Here is a 14,425-nt window from a genome sequence, read left to right as displayed (position 1 = left end):
AGCAAGGAGCGGTGCCCATTGTTTTCTACCAGTTTCAGCCGCTACAAATCGTTCAGTTTCGGTGCAAAGCAGAAGAAAGCTCAAATATCTGAATTTCATGCGCAGCCGACAAGGGCACAATATAGATTGGCAGAATGCAGATGATCGCACAGCTATAGCTGCTTGTAACATCACAGCTCGCGAGTGCGTCAGTGTTGCCCGACTCTCAGTCTGCTCGCATGCTTAAAAAAATATATATTAGTAAAGTAAGGGCTCGACAAAACGCGTTAAAATTTCTCCAGCTTATTTGTGAGTGCTCAGGGATTAGTCTACATAGCACAGATTATAAACGAAAATTCGGTGTCATGGCCCCTTCAACATAATGTCCATAAAACACTAAGATGACAGTTTTCACATTCGCTGATCAGCTACAACATGCGAAGTCTTCAGGAGGTGCAACAACTACAAACCACAAAACACTTTTGAAAATGTGCACAGTAGCACAAACTGGGTAGCTACACTTGGTACTGACCAGAACAGTGCCAGCTGTCTGGTACCGAAAGGGCCGCAGCACCCGTCTCTGGACCACACAGTTGGGAAGCATGGCCACCAAAGGGACCTCCGTGACCGTGGCAACATAGGCACTCCACTGCATGCAAAATGGGAAAGATTGCCGGCATCACATCAACAAACAAATCCAGTTGAAGTTGAAAATTGGTCCTCCTTTCTGCAAGCACAGCAATGTAAAGCAAATTTGTAAAACACCATTGCAGTAGTTTTCGTCGATGCCTTTTCTCAGTTCAAATGTGATTGATTCAGAAATGATAGCATAACAGACAGTTGCCAAAAAAGTTACTGCACGTTCGTAAGAAAACATTTCCTAGTCAAACTCAACCACAGGAGCAGAAACAACTATTCTTGCCATTGAACACTTCCCCATGCTTCTACTGTCTTTTGTTTCTTAATTCCTTTCCCTCCGTATGCCATAAAGTGAGCTGTGAGGTGCAACATTAATTACTTCAGCAGTGCTTATGCGCATTCACTAGAATATGGGGCGGGTGAATCCACTTACCGCATCAAAAGAATTCCGTCAGCAAAAATTTTAAGCTTAGCCCACATCTTTGTAACAAAGAGAACTTCATATATCGACTTAAAAACTGTCAATTATGACGACCTGCAAAGTTAAATCTTAATTTTACCCCGAAGCTGTTCCTGAAAGCCATTCCACTATGTCGTGAAATGAGAATGCCCCTTTTGATTGAGCATGGAACCAAGATGAAGTTATATAAAAGCTTTAAACACCCAATAAAAGTTGAAAATCAGGGTCTCGGTGCAGGTCACCAGCAATGTAATATCTGTATATGAATTGAAAATGCACTGTGCTCTTTGGCTACATCAAAACACCAGGTTTTACATATATAACTAACTGCCGACACAGCCAAATGAAGAAAACATGTCGAGTTTTTCTTTTCCTTTTTTTTCAATATTCACCATGTTTTTAAAATAAACAAGACATTCCCTTCACAAGTCAATTGCAACCAGGTAATAGTTGTGCTTGTGTATCTAAGAATGAAGATGTAAAATAATACAGAAATCATATTTACTAACGATCCAAAGTGAACTGACAAAAATATATGAGAAATGGCAGAGCGAGCGCATAAATTTCCTGCTTTTGGTCATCTATGATGTGCAAGAAACTGCAAGAGAGCTGTTCCTATTGATATACTACAAATACCTGACATATATAGTTATTTTTTTCTTCAGCACATATTGCGCTTCACTTTCTTACATAAGTTAGTTGCTGCTGGGCACTGATGGCACATAATGTTTTCCACACCAGCGTGTTAAATAAGTGTCAGGATACTAAATTAGGTCAAACAAAGATCACTCAGAAATTTTCAAAAGAGTTTGTAACATGCCAGCTTAACTGCTTGTCTATGGCACAAGCTTTCACGAGTCACTTAGCTACGTTCGTAAGATGCAGTCACTGACTCTGAGTTTATTGATGTAGGTGGGCGGGTGCACAACCAACAGCTCCTCTTCGGTAGCCTCATGAGGTTTGTAGAAGTTGCTGTCTGTCAGAAGACCAGCGCCTGCACAGAGAATTTGTGTTGTACAATTTATACGTGAAATACACGGAAAAGTTGGCTATGTTTGAGCAACTTATCCCACCACCACTATATATAAATATTAAAGAAAAAAGGGAAAAAAAGGGGGGAAGGAAATGAAAAGAAAATTAAAGGATAAGAGTTAGAGCTGCACAAATAGCAACATTTTGAGTGCTGAGCGAATTGAAATATTAAAGTGTGAGTGCGAGTAGAATAGAATACTTCTTTATATATTTCTCCGATCTTTCTGGAGTATTACTTGTATAATTTGAAGTGAAACAGCAGAAAAAAGATATGATAGGACTCTTAAGCATATTTCTATATGATAACAACAAGGAAGTGTTTCTTTTGGCTAGGTTTATGAAGCACTGGCAGGGTGGTGTTTCATAGTTGTCTTATCAAGAATGAGGCAATGCAGAAGCCACATTGTTTTTATGTACACTCGTTGAAAAAATAAGTCAAGACATGCGAGTGACGACCACAACCCGATAAAACTACATCGCAGCGTCATCTGAAGTGGAGAGTGCGTATGCGCGTCCTTTCAATTTCGCAGCCATATCTTTTTACTCTCTTGCAGCGTACCAGCGATTACATGTAGCGTTTCGTGCTAGGCGTCGCTTTCTTCATTCCGTGACGTGCTCAGTTCAACGGAGGCACGGTGAAGTGTACGCGGCTCGCTTCACAAACAATGCAGGACAGCCGAACTTTTCATTTAACGCGCTGTTGTTAAAAGCTCCTTTCGCAGAAATTCCGGTGTTAATGTCTACGTAAGCGTCATAGGTAGTGGGCGAAAAATCAGTGTGTTTTGCGTGGAAAAAAATATGTTCAATGTTACGCGCAAGGCTTTCCTTTCCTCATGGCATGTTGAGGATAATTATGGAGAAGGCGATGCCAAGTAATCTTGATCAGGTTTTCGTGTTCTACTCTTGGGCGCGAATCTCAAGCGTCCTTATCATTTTATTGTGGTTTAAGAGCTCACACTTAGAGTACAGAGAAGCAGAAAACGTCTGCTCATTTATGAACACGCTTTGTTCTGTTCAGCTGTCACTAAGGTTTTCGAGTTCATCACTGCTCTCATGTGCTTTCGTAACTTTCTGCAGTCACGCGAAATGTGTTGTGATTTACATGCTCTCTATAGAGGGTATTGCAAGCTCCAAAGAAGCGTGATTACAGCTAATAGACGCAAACCCGATGAAGAATGTGAGGGCTCGAATGTAGAGGGGTCTGTCCAGGCGCAACTTGTTAAGGGCAACATCGGATGTGCTGTGGAACGCGATTCAAGAAGAGTGGGAGGCCCTTCGGGCGGACTGCGATTATTTCACATAGTTATGCAAATGTATACCAAGAAGAATGTTAGAAATAATTTTCCTGCACGGCCACTTCACGCACTATTAAATTTGTGGTACAAAGGAGGTGAAGGAAGCAGAGGTGATAAGTTTCGCCATTGCTGTTTTTTGCTCGCCCTCAGTTGCTTTCCTTTTTTTGTTTTTTGAAGGCCAACCCATCACCACGCCTATTCCAGCAATAGCTTTTTTTTTCGTTTTTTTTTTCTAGTCCATTTGCCTCTTTTGTTGCATGTTCAAGCTGATCTGCCTGCATCTTGTTATATTATGTTAATAAACTGAAGCATTCCTTCGGCTCAATTCCTTTTCGTTTTTAATGCCCTCGTTCATCTTTCATTATCACATGGTGCCCTTAAACTAAAACGAATATGCAGAAAAGAAAATTAGTGATGTGTGTGGCACCAGTTTGCCACTGAGACAAGATATGCTATCTTTTTCATCAGGATGCAGCGAGTCGCATACACTTCACCGCCACCGTGCCCTCGTTGAACTGAGCGCGTCAAGGAATGAAGAAAGTGACGCCTAGCACGAAAGGTTACATGTAATCACTAGTACGCTGCAAGAAAGTACACAGATATGGCTGCGAAATAAAAAAAAAAAAAAAACACGCATGCGCACTCTCCTTGTCAGATGGCTCGGCGATGCAGTTTTATCTGATTGCGGTCGTTGCTCGCACGTCCCAACTTACTTTGTCAACGGATGTACATGATTTTGTGCAACCCAGGCTCGTAACTAAGGGGGCGTTGAGGGGGTTCTGACCCCCCCCTCCCCCCAAATTTTTTTGATGCTTTAACTTTTCGGGTGATACTAAAATATTTACACGCCTTCACAGCGACCACCAGCTGCCAAAGTTACACTGCAACTTTCCTGGCATTGCTTCCCTCTTCTTCCTTTCTTCAAACCTACCCTTTTACCAAAACACCTCAGCGCTCCCTCCCCCGCACGCGCACCTGCCCTATTTGTACAGCTTTGCACTTCGCCCTCGCGTTCCTTCGAGTCTTTTTTTTTTTTTCGTCTTTCACACCGTAGCAGCTCCTTTATTGATTCCAGATGCTTTCCTTGTGCATTGCCGCTGGAGAAGTTATCCGTCTGTGCGGACTGCACGTGTCGGCTTTGGATTCCTACGAAAAGCGCGTCTACTTATGTGAAGGTAAACAGTTCGACAGCAACGGCAACACCAACACGACGTGCGCAAATTTGCCAAGGAACGAAACCCCTAAGCGGAAAAACTCAGCGGCGCATTCCGAGGACGCAGGCTGCAGGGCAAACTTTTCTCAAACTGTAGTTTTTGCCACCGAAACGAATCATCGAAGATGACATCTACTGAAAGACTGGCATATCCGAGCAACTTCGAAAAACCTTAACCACACGCAAGGAAATCTTCCTCTTCTGTACACAGAAGGTATATGCGCCTCCCTACAAAGCGCACAAAGCGAGGATACAGCCGGCACACAATCCGGCACCAGCGGTCAACTTTCACAGGAGAAAAAAAACGCCGCCAAGCTGCGCTGCGCGCGGGAGTACAGAGGCTGACGTCACAGCCTACAAAGTGCATTTTTGGGGGGTCTTGGCTATTTAATTAGCGCAGCCCAGAGAGAATTATGCAGGCGCCCAGGGAGCCGTCTGTGAAAAGGTGACTTTTTCACAAAAACGGAGCAACACCTCCTTTCTGGACTGTACCACGGGAGTGCAAATGTCTCGGCAGTGCATTCTTGGGGGTTCACGTATATTAAGGGGAGTATGCAGTGCCCATGGAGTCTTCTGTGAAAAGGTCTTTAAGTAGCGTTAATCCAGTTTGCTGCAGCTGGAGTACAATAATGGGCCTGCATGCACACCAGCTGTAGCGGTGTTCAGAAAACACATGCGCCACGCGGGAGCCGGCGCGTTCATCACACTTCTACATTCTAGCCACTGTAAAGTGGATAAGAGAGGAAGAAAACATCGCCCGCCGTTCACGCCAGGCAGTCGAAGCAGTCGCAAACGTCTTTTTGGAGCCACTGGCCACTTCTGTGTGCGTGCACAGGATTGCGGCAGCAAAATGAAAAGACACTCTGCAACAACGAAGCAAAGGAGTCTTGCGTCTTACCTTAAGAAAGTTCGAACCGATGAAGCGGACGGAGAAGAACCACCTCCTTCGAAGGATAAAACTTCGCCTTCCTCAGCACTGGTGGAAAGCCAAGCGCGCCCGAACTTTTGTAGCGACTCAGGAGAATGCACCGGTTTATACGAATCACCTGAGAACAAACACAAGCATGACACCCATGCGCCGCTGGGAAATGATGGTGGTCGCAGTGCAACTCCAAGTGATCTTTGTTCCACAGTCAACGCTGGGCGCCTTTACGTGACGCCTTTACCACTGGGCAATGCCCAAGGAAGGTGAGTGGCATGGCGCCTACACATTCTGGTTCGCCTCCCCTCTGTGCGACAAGTGTGAATATTTTCGACTTGGGACTGTTTGTCTTGAAAAGCAATAATGTAAATGATCCAGAGACGATGGAGAAGCTGCTGCTCAATCCGTGGACCCCTCCGGCTAACTATGATTATCCAGCCACAGGGAAAAGGAATCTGAAGTTCCAACCTCACTGGGTAGATCGTTACCCATGGCTTGTTTATTCAGAGAAGCTTCAAGGAGCATTATGCAAATATTGCGTAGTCTTCGCAAGCGAGTGTGCAGGAAAAGGGGAGCACCAGCGCTTGGGCTGTTTTGTAACTAAGGAGTTCACCAATTACAAGAAAGTCATGGACGCCCTTAAAAGCCACGCATCCAGCAGTTATCACGCCATGTCAACAACGCTATCGGAGAACTTTTTAGCAGTCCGGTCCCGCTCGCAGCATGACATCTTAACACAACTTGACCACGGCCTTAAAAAGCAGGCGGAAGAAAACCGCAAGAACTTGCTGCCAATAATAGAAACAATCCTTTTCTGTGGCAGGCAAGAAGTACCGCTTCGTGGCACAGACGACTCTGGTCCGATAAATTTGTCTGAAGTGCTGCCATTCAAAAATGATGGAAATTTGCGCGCACTGCTTAGGATGAGAGCAAAATGTGGAGATGCCGCCTTGAGAGCTCACATGGAAACATCTCTTGCGAATGCGCTGTACACGAGCCCGAAAATTCAAATTGAGTTGATCACCCTCTGTGGTAAAACCATACAAAGAAAGATAGTGGAAAACATCAACTCAGGTTCGTGTTTTTCAGTTCTAGCTGACGAGGCCACTGATATATCTCGCACTGCCCACATTTCCCTATGTGTAAGGTACGTTGGACACGACACTTCGGGAGTGCCCATTCTTAAAGAAGATTTTGTAGATTTCGTTCCCGTGTACGATCTCACTGGCAAGGCGCTGGCGAGCACAATCCTGAACAGCCTTAGAGGTCATGGCTTTGACCTGAACCTACTTTGCGGGCAAGGATACGAGGGCGCGGCATCAATGAGCGGCCACCTTAACGGTGTTCAAGCGTTCATTCGTCAAACAGCGCCCAAAGCGTTGTACGTGCATTGTAGCGCCCACTCGTTGAACCTTGCTCTGCTTCACGCATGCAAACTCCCCAGCATCCGCAACTGTTTGGGAACTGTATCCTCAACCTGTACGTTTGTGAGAGCTTCACCACAGAGGACGAACCAACTGCGAGACAAAGTAGAAGATTTAACACAAGAAAAAAGAAAATCAGTTCTCTCCTTTTGCCAAACAAGGTGGGTAGAGAGTCACGATGCACTTCAGCGTTTCCTTGAACTGTACGTGCCTATTGTACAATTCCTCGAATATTTGGAAGAAGAGGCCGCGTCATCTGTACCAAGCCCGAGTTTGTCGTTTCGCTTCAGATCTGTTGCGACCTCTTCTCTTTGACACTGCCACTTTGCAAGTTTCTGCAAAAAAACGACTGTGACTTGGCTCAAGCGTGCGATCACGTAAAGAATGTTATAGACGTTCTTTCCACAAAAAGGGCTAGTGCGGAAACAAAATTTAATAAGATTTTTCTGAAGTCGCTCTCTTTGCTGAAGATCACAAATGTTGAGATGGCCCTACCACGCATCACTGGAAGGCAAATGCAAAGAAGCAACGTACCTTCTGCTACTCCCGAAGAGTACTACCGGAGGAATGTGTATTTGCCTTTGCTGGCTGACTTCGAGAATCAATTAAGAGACCGGTTCGATGCCCATAAGAAGGTCGTGGTTGGCCTTAACATGCTGCTGCCGAAATTCTGCGCATCGGCTAGCCTTTCTGATATTGATGATGCAGTGCAGTTTTACCTTGGCGACATTCCTTCGGCTAATGTCATCAAAGCAGAGTTCACACTGTGGGTGAACAAATGCTGCCAGATCAAAGAAAAGAATCGCCCAGATTGTGCTTTACAGGCCTTAGAGATGTGCAACCACGACTTTTTTACGAACATCCACAGCCTACTTTCTATCCTGGCGACGTTACCCGTGTCGACGTCAACCCCGGAACGGACTTTTTCCACACTGAGAAGGCTGAAGAGCTACCTTCGAAATCATATGAACAACAACAGATTGACTGGACTAGCACTGCTCAGTATCCATCGAGAACTTCAAGTGACCCCAGAACAAGTCCTCACAGAATTTTGCAAGTTGCCGAGAAGGAAAAACTTCCTCGTTTAAACTTCCCTCTATGTTTCAAGAGTCGATTAAAAGCTAAACCCAGCTAGCCCAAGCTTCAACCCTTCTATCCTTTTGCAATTACGAGGAAACTATCCAGCAAGCAGAATGTGCGAACGGTAACAAGAAGATCGGAATGTCGGGCGACTTGTTTGTTTGCTTGCATACATGCTGTCACGGACTGCCATTTTTGCGACCCGGCGTAACGGCAAATTAACGGGCGCCGCACTCCCCCGCTGACCGGTGGAACCGTTCGCTCATGAAAAGACTGGCCGTTAGTGCAGGGAAGTACTGAATGGGGTGTTCTTCTTCAAACGTTAGTCGCCGATGTTTGATCCTTTGTACCTACGGCGGCGTCGGCAGGGTCGTCAAAGGCCGCGATGCACCCCGAACTAGCTGTAGACTGCAAGACGCATTGGCTGAAACCAAGGAAACTGACCATTCCCACGGGCAAAACTGCTTTTGGACAAGTCGTATGAGAGAACCCCAACAGGTTGTCACTCTCACTCAGTTGAGGACCCTCTCCTAATTAAAAAGGAACGTGGTCAATATATCTTTAGGGTGGAGTTTCTAACAATAAAACGTGCATGATTAAACCCATGTAGAGGTCTCTTTTCCCCCAGGACGAGAATCGGGGGACACGGAGGTCGATTTAAATGCAGGATTTCGCCTTGCTAAGCAGTCTAGTTGCTGACCAACATGGTGTAGAAGGAGATCAAGAAGTATCCCTTAAGTGGCTGTGGCTCCGTGTCGGCTGGCCGCCTAAACTTAGCCATTCGTCTAGTTGTGACGCAAAATTAACGTCTCTAACGTAGGCATCGGTACTTGAATCTCGAGTAAGCTGAACCTGCCCGAGATCGGCTTCAAGCACTAGCCTCCCGGAAACACCAGCGCTGCAACACTGCCGACATCACAGTTGTGCCAGAACTCTCTCTGACTTCTCGCATCCGATCGTCGTGGACTCAACGCTGCCGGTCATCGCAGGTATCCTTTCACCTGTTTGTACCTTCGGACTTTCTCATCTGTGGTTTTATTGTTGGTTAGTTTTGTGTAGTTTGTAATACTTCTTTCTTGTAAGCTGATTTATTGATTTTATATGTATTTTGTTAGTTGGTATTAAGTGTTGTACTAGATTCCTCTGCAGTGGTGCAATATCGCTAAAGGTTTGTTTTTCCCCACATACGTCTCTGATCTCTTCACTGTCTCTGCTTACGTACGGAACGACCTAACCTGCTGCCATTCCCGTCGCCGACTTCGCGCTGGCGACGCTAGAGTGGCAGCTTGTAACACATACATACCGTTTTTGTACCGCGGTTACATTGTGTTACTTCATCAGGAGCCGTTGGTCGCGGTGTCCCCGGCTTTAGTGGTGCTATTGTCCAAACTTGTTTTTTGCTTTAGCTAGAATTTGAGGTTGACATACCAATTTCTTTATTTGGGTACAAATAATTGAAAAGTACCATCGAATTATTACAAGTAAGCGATGTACTTGTTTTATTCACCAAATAAGCCAGTAGAAATCTTAAAAATGACAGCCGTTCTACATGCAACCCCCCCCCCCCCCCCCGAAAAAAATTCCTGAGTACGGCCCTGGTGCAACCAATGTGTTGCCAACAAAACTTCCCACACGAACAACGAAGATGCTATTTCTTCAGCTTTTCCTCCTCTTTCTACTTCTGTGGAAGCCCAACTGATGTGGCGGACAAGGGCTGGCTCCCTTCAGGTCCAGAGTTCTGAATCTGCCTTGTAGATGTCATTACACAAGTACATTGTAGGCACTGTCTAAGTAACAAATAGGAGTCATTCTTTCAACTACTTAACAATAAAGATTTTAAATCCATGAATGTAACACAGCATGAAAAAATAACTGGCTGACGATTATTATATAAGTACTGAGTTCAGCTTCTTGGCAGCGACGATGAGTTTCTGCTTCAGCTCTGCACACTTCCGGGTCCTGACGGCGGCGGCAATTAGCTCTTCAGCAGCCCACACTTCCAGGTGTTTTCAGCAACAATGCTCTGCTTAGGCGGCATGCTCCTCTGGATTATAGAATCAGCAGTGTCTAGTCTCTGCTTAGACAGCTCGTTTAGCAGCAGCGACAAAAGATGCACTTGCACTGGTTTTGTCCCTCCTTGTTCAGAATGAAGTGTGTAATTAAGACTGTTTTGTATATAGGGCCTCACCTTACGTTGAGAATGTTATGAGTGGCACGGGCAAAAAACATGCAGCTCATTTCACATCATATGCCGCAGACGAAGCGTAGCATGACTGTTTTGTTAATTGGGAGAACACGGAGGGCAGTGCGTGGGCGTGTTTCATAACAGCCACTGTAGACAGGCCTCTGTGCATGCATTACGTTATCCCCTACGTGGTGTCAGTCAACAACCTCGCAACGTACCTTAGTAATGACATCATCAGTGAACGCACTACTGTGTGGCGCCACGAATGGCCACTGCAGAGCCTGTCACCTAACCACTGTTGTTCCCTTCTGCTCATGCTTTCCTGGCTATTTCCATCTTTTTTTTTTCTCCGTTGCACTATGTGTTCCCTCTCTTTTGTTTTCATTTGTTGTGCTGGCTGTGGCAACACCACTCAGTAGAGTAACAAAGCTAAAGCACTGCGCTCTAAAACAAAGCCAACTTGTCTCTTATTCGCGCTGCACCCAGCTATAAGTTTACGCCAACTAACCTGCTTTTATAGCTTCTTAAGCCACACTTCGTTAGTCTCTAGTGTTGACGCTGCATGAATGATCTCATGCAGTGATCTACATGCAGGATACTCACGCCTGAGTGCAGCAAACACCTTGCCCCACTTTCCGGCGTCAAAGGGGTGCACCTTCTCGAGGCCGTAGAAGGAAATGTTGTAGGCATCGTTGTACACGATGGGCAGTTGGTCGTGCTCACCGTAGCCCTCTGGATGGTACTCCGTACCCTCCACACTTTGCTGAGGAGTACTCTGAGAGGATCCACGCATGACCACTCCGTCAGTTCTGAACAGCCGTTGAAGCTTCCTGCATCAGAAGGTGAAGCATAACTATACGAGATTGCTAATATGGGCCTGTTAATTGAATTGTTAGGTATATAGTAATTATTGCAGACAATTAGGCACGAGAAATGATAACGGAAGCATTGGACAGGTAAAGCTTACATAGAAGGCAATACAGTCGGCAAACTTTTGCCTACGACTGCACATCAACAGGTGACCAGGCATTCAAGACAATGTTTCACATTGGCTTTGATCGCATTGCTGTTCACGCTAAGTGCTGGCCTTAGAAAGAGAAAGACCCAACTTTATTCGAAAAAAAAAATTCCGCCATATCCACGAAGTGAATGATGATGAGTGGGCGAAGCTCCGGAGGTAAACCTGATAAACCATGAATCCTCTGTACATTTTGCCCACTCGATTTTATTACATCGCTCCCCCTAGCGTACATCGCCGCACTAAATCGAACGATTGCCTTCAACCAATGACACGCGCCATATGTGACATCATTCCTATTTTATAAGATCTCGCGTCTTTCATCAACTACAAGTACCGCTTTCTAGTTTATAACATCTTGCATCTTTTCATCATCAGCTACAAGTACCACCATCTAGTAAACACTACAAGAACTAAACGAGAGGTGGCTACATACAGGAGACGGTACCGCCATCTAGTGAACACTGCAAGAACTAAACTAGAGGTGGCTACATACAGGCTACAGGGGATGCACAGCCCACGCCCTAAGGAGCTTCGCCCCTAAAAAAAAAGAATGCCCGGCGAGTTATTCAGGGATCTGGGCAGATATCCCCGCCTAGGTATCGCCAAGGAGCAATCTCAGTCTGCAATAAAAATGAGTGACTCTGCATTCCTCAAAGCCCAAAATATAGGTGGAAATAATGAGCAAGCACAGAGAAAGTGTAACAAAAAGTAAACCACATAGAAACAAATATATGAATGTCTAAAATCTTTACATCCTTTTCAATATTTTAAAATGATGGGGCATACCTGCAGCTGAGTGCACATTTTCAATGCCTCCTTTTAATGCATAACTTATATATGATAGATTAAGAATTAATAATTGCCACCAGGCATCAGTTGAGATAAGTAATATTTTCATACAAATTATTACCTTAATCTTATGATGCATTCATTCACAGTGTAATGGTAAACTGGTATGAAATCCAGCTTATATCTATGTTGTGCCAGCAGCGTTATCAGAGAGAAAAATGAGGAGTACGACAGCTGCTCCACTTTCTTATAGCTTTTTGTGTGCCAAATAATATATCTGGCCACACTCTTGCTTATATATATATATATATATATATATATATATATATATATATATATATATATATATATATATATATATATATATATATATATATATATATATATATATAGCACGCACTTTATTATGCTTTGTGTGTCAGCAGTAAGCTGAAATTTTACAAAGGACGAGCACTAAATGTGATTCAACTTAATTGTAGAATGCATGCAGATATGTATGCAGAGATTCAACAAGTATGTTACGTACTCTAAAAGCTTGAGCACCGAATCTACGCACGGCAAACAATTAATGCATTAGTCATTGATAGATTTCGAGAGAATAAGGACTAAAGTGCGTGGCTGATCAATCGCATACAAGTGTTCATCGATTCCTTTGCTGCTATAATTAATTTTGCACCGCTTCGCTGATCTCGGCGTTATTGAAAGTGGAGCGGAAATAATGAACGAACTACACGCTTTTTTTATTTGTTTTTAAGTAACGCCAGCATTACTGCACATAACGAACCTGTTCCTGTCGCCAACGTGCACGTAAAATACACAGAAAACACGAGACGCGCAGCTGAACCGAAGCGAGATGGAATGCGCGCGCTGACATTACGAAGCGGAGTTGGTGATGATTTCTGAAAGGCAGCCGAGTTGGATACCGGCGGTCGGTTGTCAGCGTCAGCTACAGGAGCTGGCAGTTGAAGCAGCGCAGCATCGTTACAGGGCGGAGACGCGAAGACTCACGCCGCACTGGCGCCAAAACCGAAACCAGGTGTTCTGTGCCGAAACCACACGCGCACGCTGGATGGCTACCATCCCGTCGCAAATCTCCGTGCGTATCTTTTCGCGCGCAAAACCGCAGGCGATGCAGGACACAAACTTACGGCTTTTACGCGCGTCGACAAAGCGCTGCGCGCAACTGCGGCATCGACTCCCCGATGAGGAAACCTGGGAATCGTTCCACGGAGCGCGCTAACACAGGCGCGAGCATTCGTCTTCGGCTGCTTAAATTTTTTTTGTATTTAGCTTCAAAGTTGCCACTTCAGAAATGCAGTTTAGAGCTACAATTGTATGGTAAGAACGCTTTATTTGCGCCGTTTATACCGCGGTGTCCTCGCTTGTTATTAAAATGGGCTGTAAACAAGTTTCCCGAAACATTCCTACAATCCATAAATTTTGGTTTGTTTGTTTCGTTATCATTGTAGCAGTATCCGGCAGTATCATTGGCACTGTCATCACGCGTTGCACATGGCAGCAGCCGCAAGTTGTGCTGTGCCGCAGCCGCAAGTATTTTGTGATGTTCCGTGGGAAAAGTAGCACTTATTGATATATTAGTGATAGTTAAAACGATTTAAAGGAAGCGAATTACGGAGAAACGCTCCAAGGTTTCTCAAGGTTGGCTTTTGCAGTCTTAGTAAGCGACCCGGTTAACCGGTGAGTGAATAATTTAACATATATGCGAGACATTGCGGAATACACGAATGCCGGAGAAACGAGCTTGCCGATGAAATCAGGAATGCAAAGAAAGCATGCGTCAACAGTTTTTACACACGGTACATTGGCAGATCTCTTGCTCTGTATATGCATTGTTCGTGCCTGCGTACGCGACAGCGGGCCTTCGTGTTACTCGCGAACAGCTGTAACGCGACATTTGTTCGTGAAATACGGCCTAATCCTGATGCATTCAATGTTATGAAGATTCACTGAGTGGCAATTCACTTTTACGAAGGAAAGTGTAATCTTAAGGGCGCGTTTTTTTAAAGGAAAGTATCAGGGATGTTATTAGAAGTAATTGTAATGTAATTGTGAGGAAAAAAAGGGGGGGGGGGACGAAAAGATCACTTGCCACCGGCAGGATCCGAACCTGTGACCATCGAACAACAAGTCCAATGCTCTACCATTGAACTACGGTGGCGGTCATTCCCCCTTGAAATTTATAGGGTACATATGTCATTCTTAGGAGACATCGTACATTCGAACTTCTCGTGCGCACACGGAATTACACTTGTCTAGAGCGACAGAGCATGTGACCGTAGGCGCAGTTGTGCACAGCCGGTACATCACGCTAGCTGCAGGCTTACGTTGATGCTTGCATTATAGCAGAGGAACCTAAGTATATAAC

The 14,425-nt window shown here is 44.9% G+C and overlaps 2 protein-coding genes across 8 annotated transcripts in view; one reads left to right on the top strand and one right to left on the bottom strand.

Moving 5' to 3' along the window:
* The window catches only part of HDAC11 (Histone deacetylase 11), a 39,283-nt gene extending 25,969 nt beyond the window's left edge, over positions 1–13,314 (bottom strand). For 3 of the 5 annotated variants that reach the window (XR_012895421.1, XM_037425085.2, XM_075895932.1), the window contains exons 1-4: positions 13,188–13,314; positions 10,833–11,059; positions 1,972–2,072; positions 512–628 (exon numbers count right to left, since the gene is read on the bottom strand). Coding sequence is in view for 4 of the 5 variants with exons in the window: in XM_037425085.2 (XP_037280982.2) it covers positions 512–628; positions 1,972–2,072; positions 10,833–11,022 (408 nt within the window). In the remaining variant the exon portion in view is untranslated. Of the gene's footprint in view, positions 1–511; positions 629–1,971; positions 2,073–10,832; positions 11,060–12,823; positions 12,842–13,047; positions 13,126–13,187 lie in introns of those variants that run through there. The other 2 variants (XM_075895930.1, XM_075895931.1) reach the window with 2 other exon arrangements.
* Positions 13,315–13,556: 242 nt separating this feature from the next.
* LOC119174250 (polynucleotide 5'-hydroxyl-kinase NOL9) overlaps positions 13,557–14,425 on the top strand; it is a 60,008-nt gene continuing 59,139 nt past the window's right edge. For 2 of the 3 annotated variants that reach the window (XM_037425083.2, XM_037425081.2), the window contains exon 1: positions 13,571–13,737. The gene's annotated coding sequence lies outside the window, so the exon portion shown is untranslated. Of the gene's footprint in view, positions 13,738–14,425 lie in introns of all 3 variants that reach the window. The other variant, XM_037425082.2, reaches the window with a different exon arrangement.

This window comes from Rhipicephalus microplus, chromosome 5, assembly GCF_043290135.1.
Source record: "Rhipicephalus microplus isolate Deutch F79 chromosome 5, USDA_Rmic, whole genome shotgun sequence".
Taxonomy (NCBI): domain Eukaryota; kingdom Metazoa; phylum Arthropoda; class Arachnida; order Ixodida; family Ixodidae; genus Rhipicephalus; species Rhipicephalus microplus.
The sequence above is the reverse complement of the archived record's forward strand: the minus strand, read 5'-3'. Positions and strand labels throughout refer to the sequence as shown.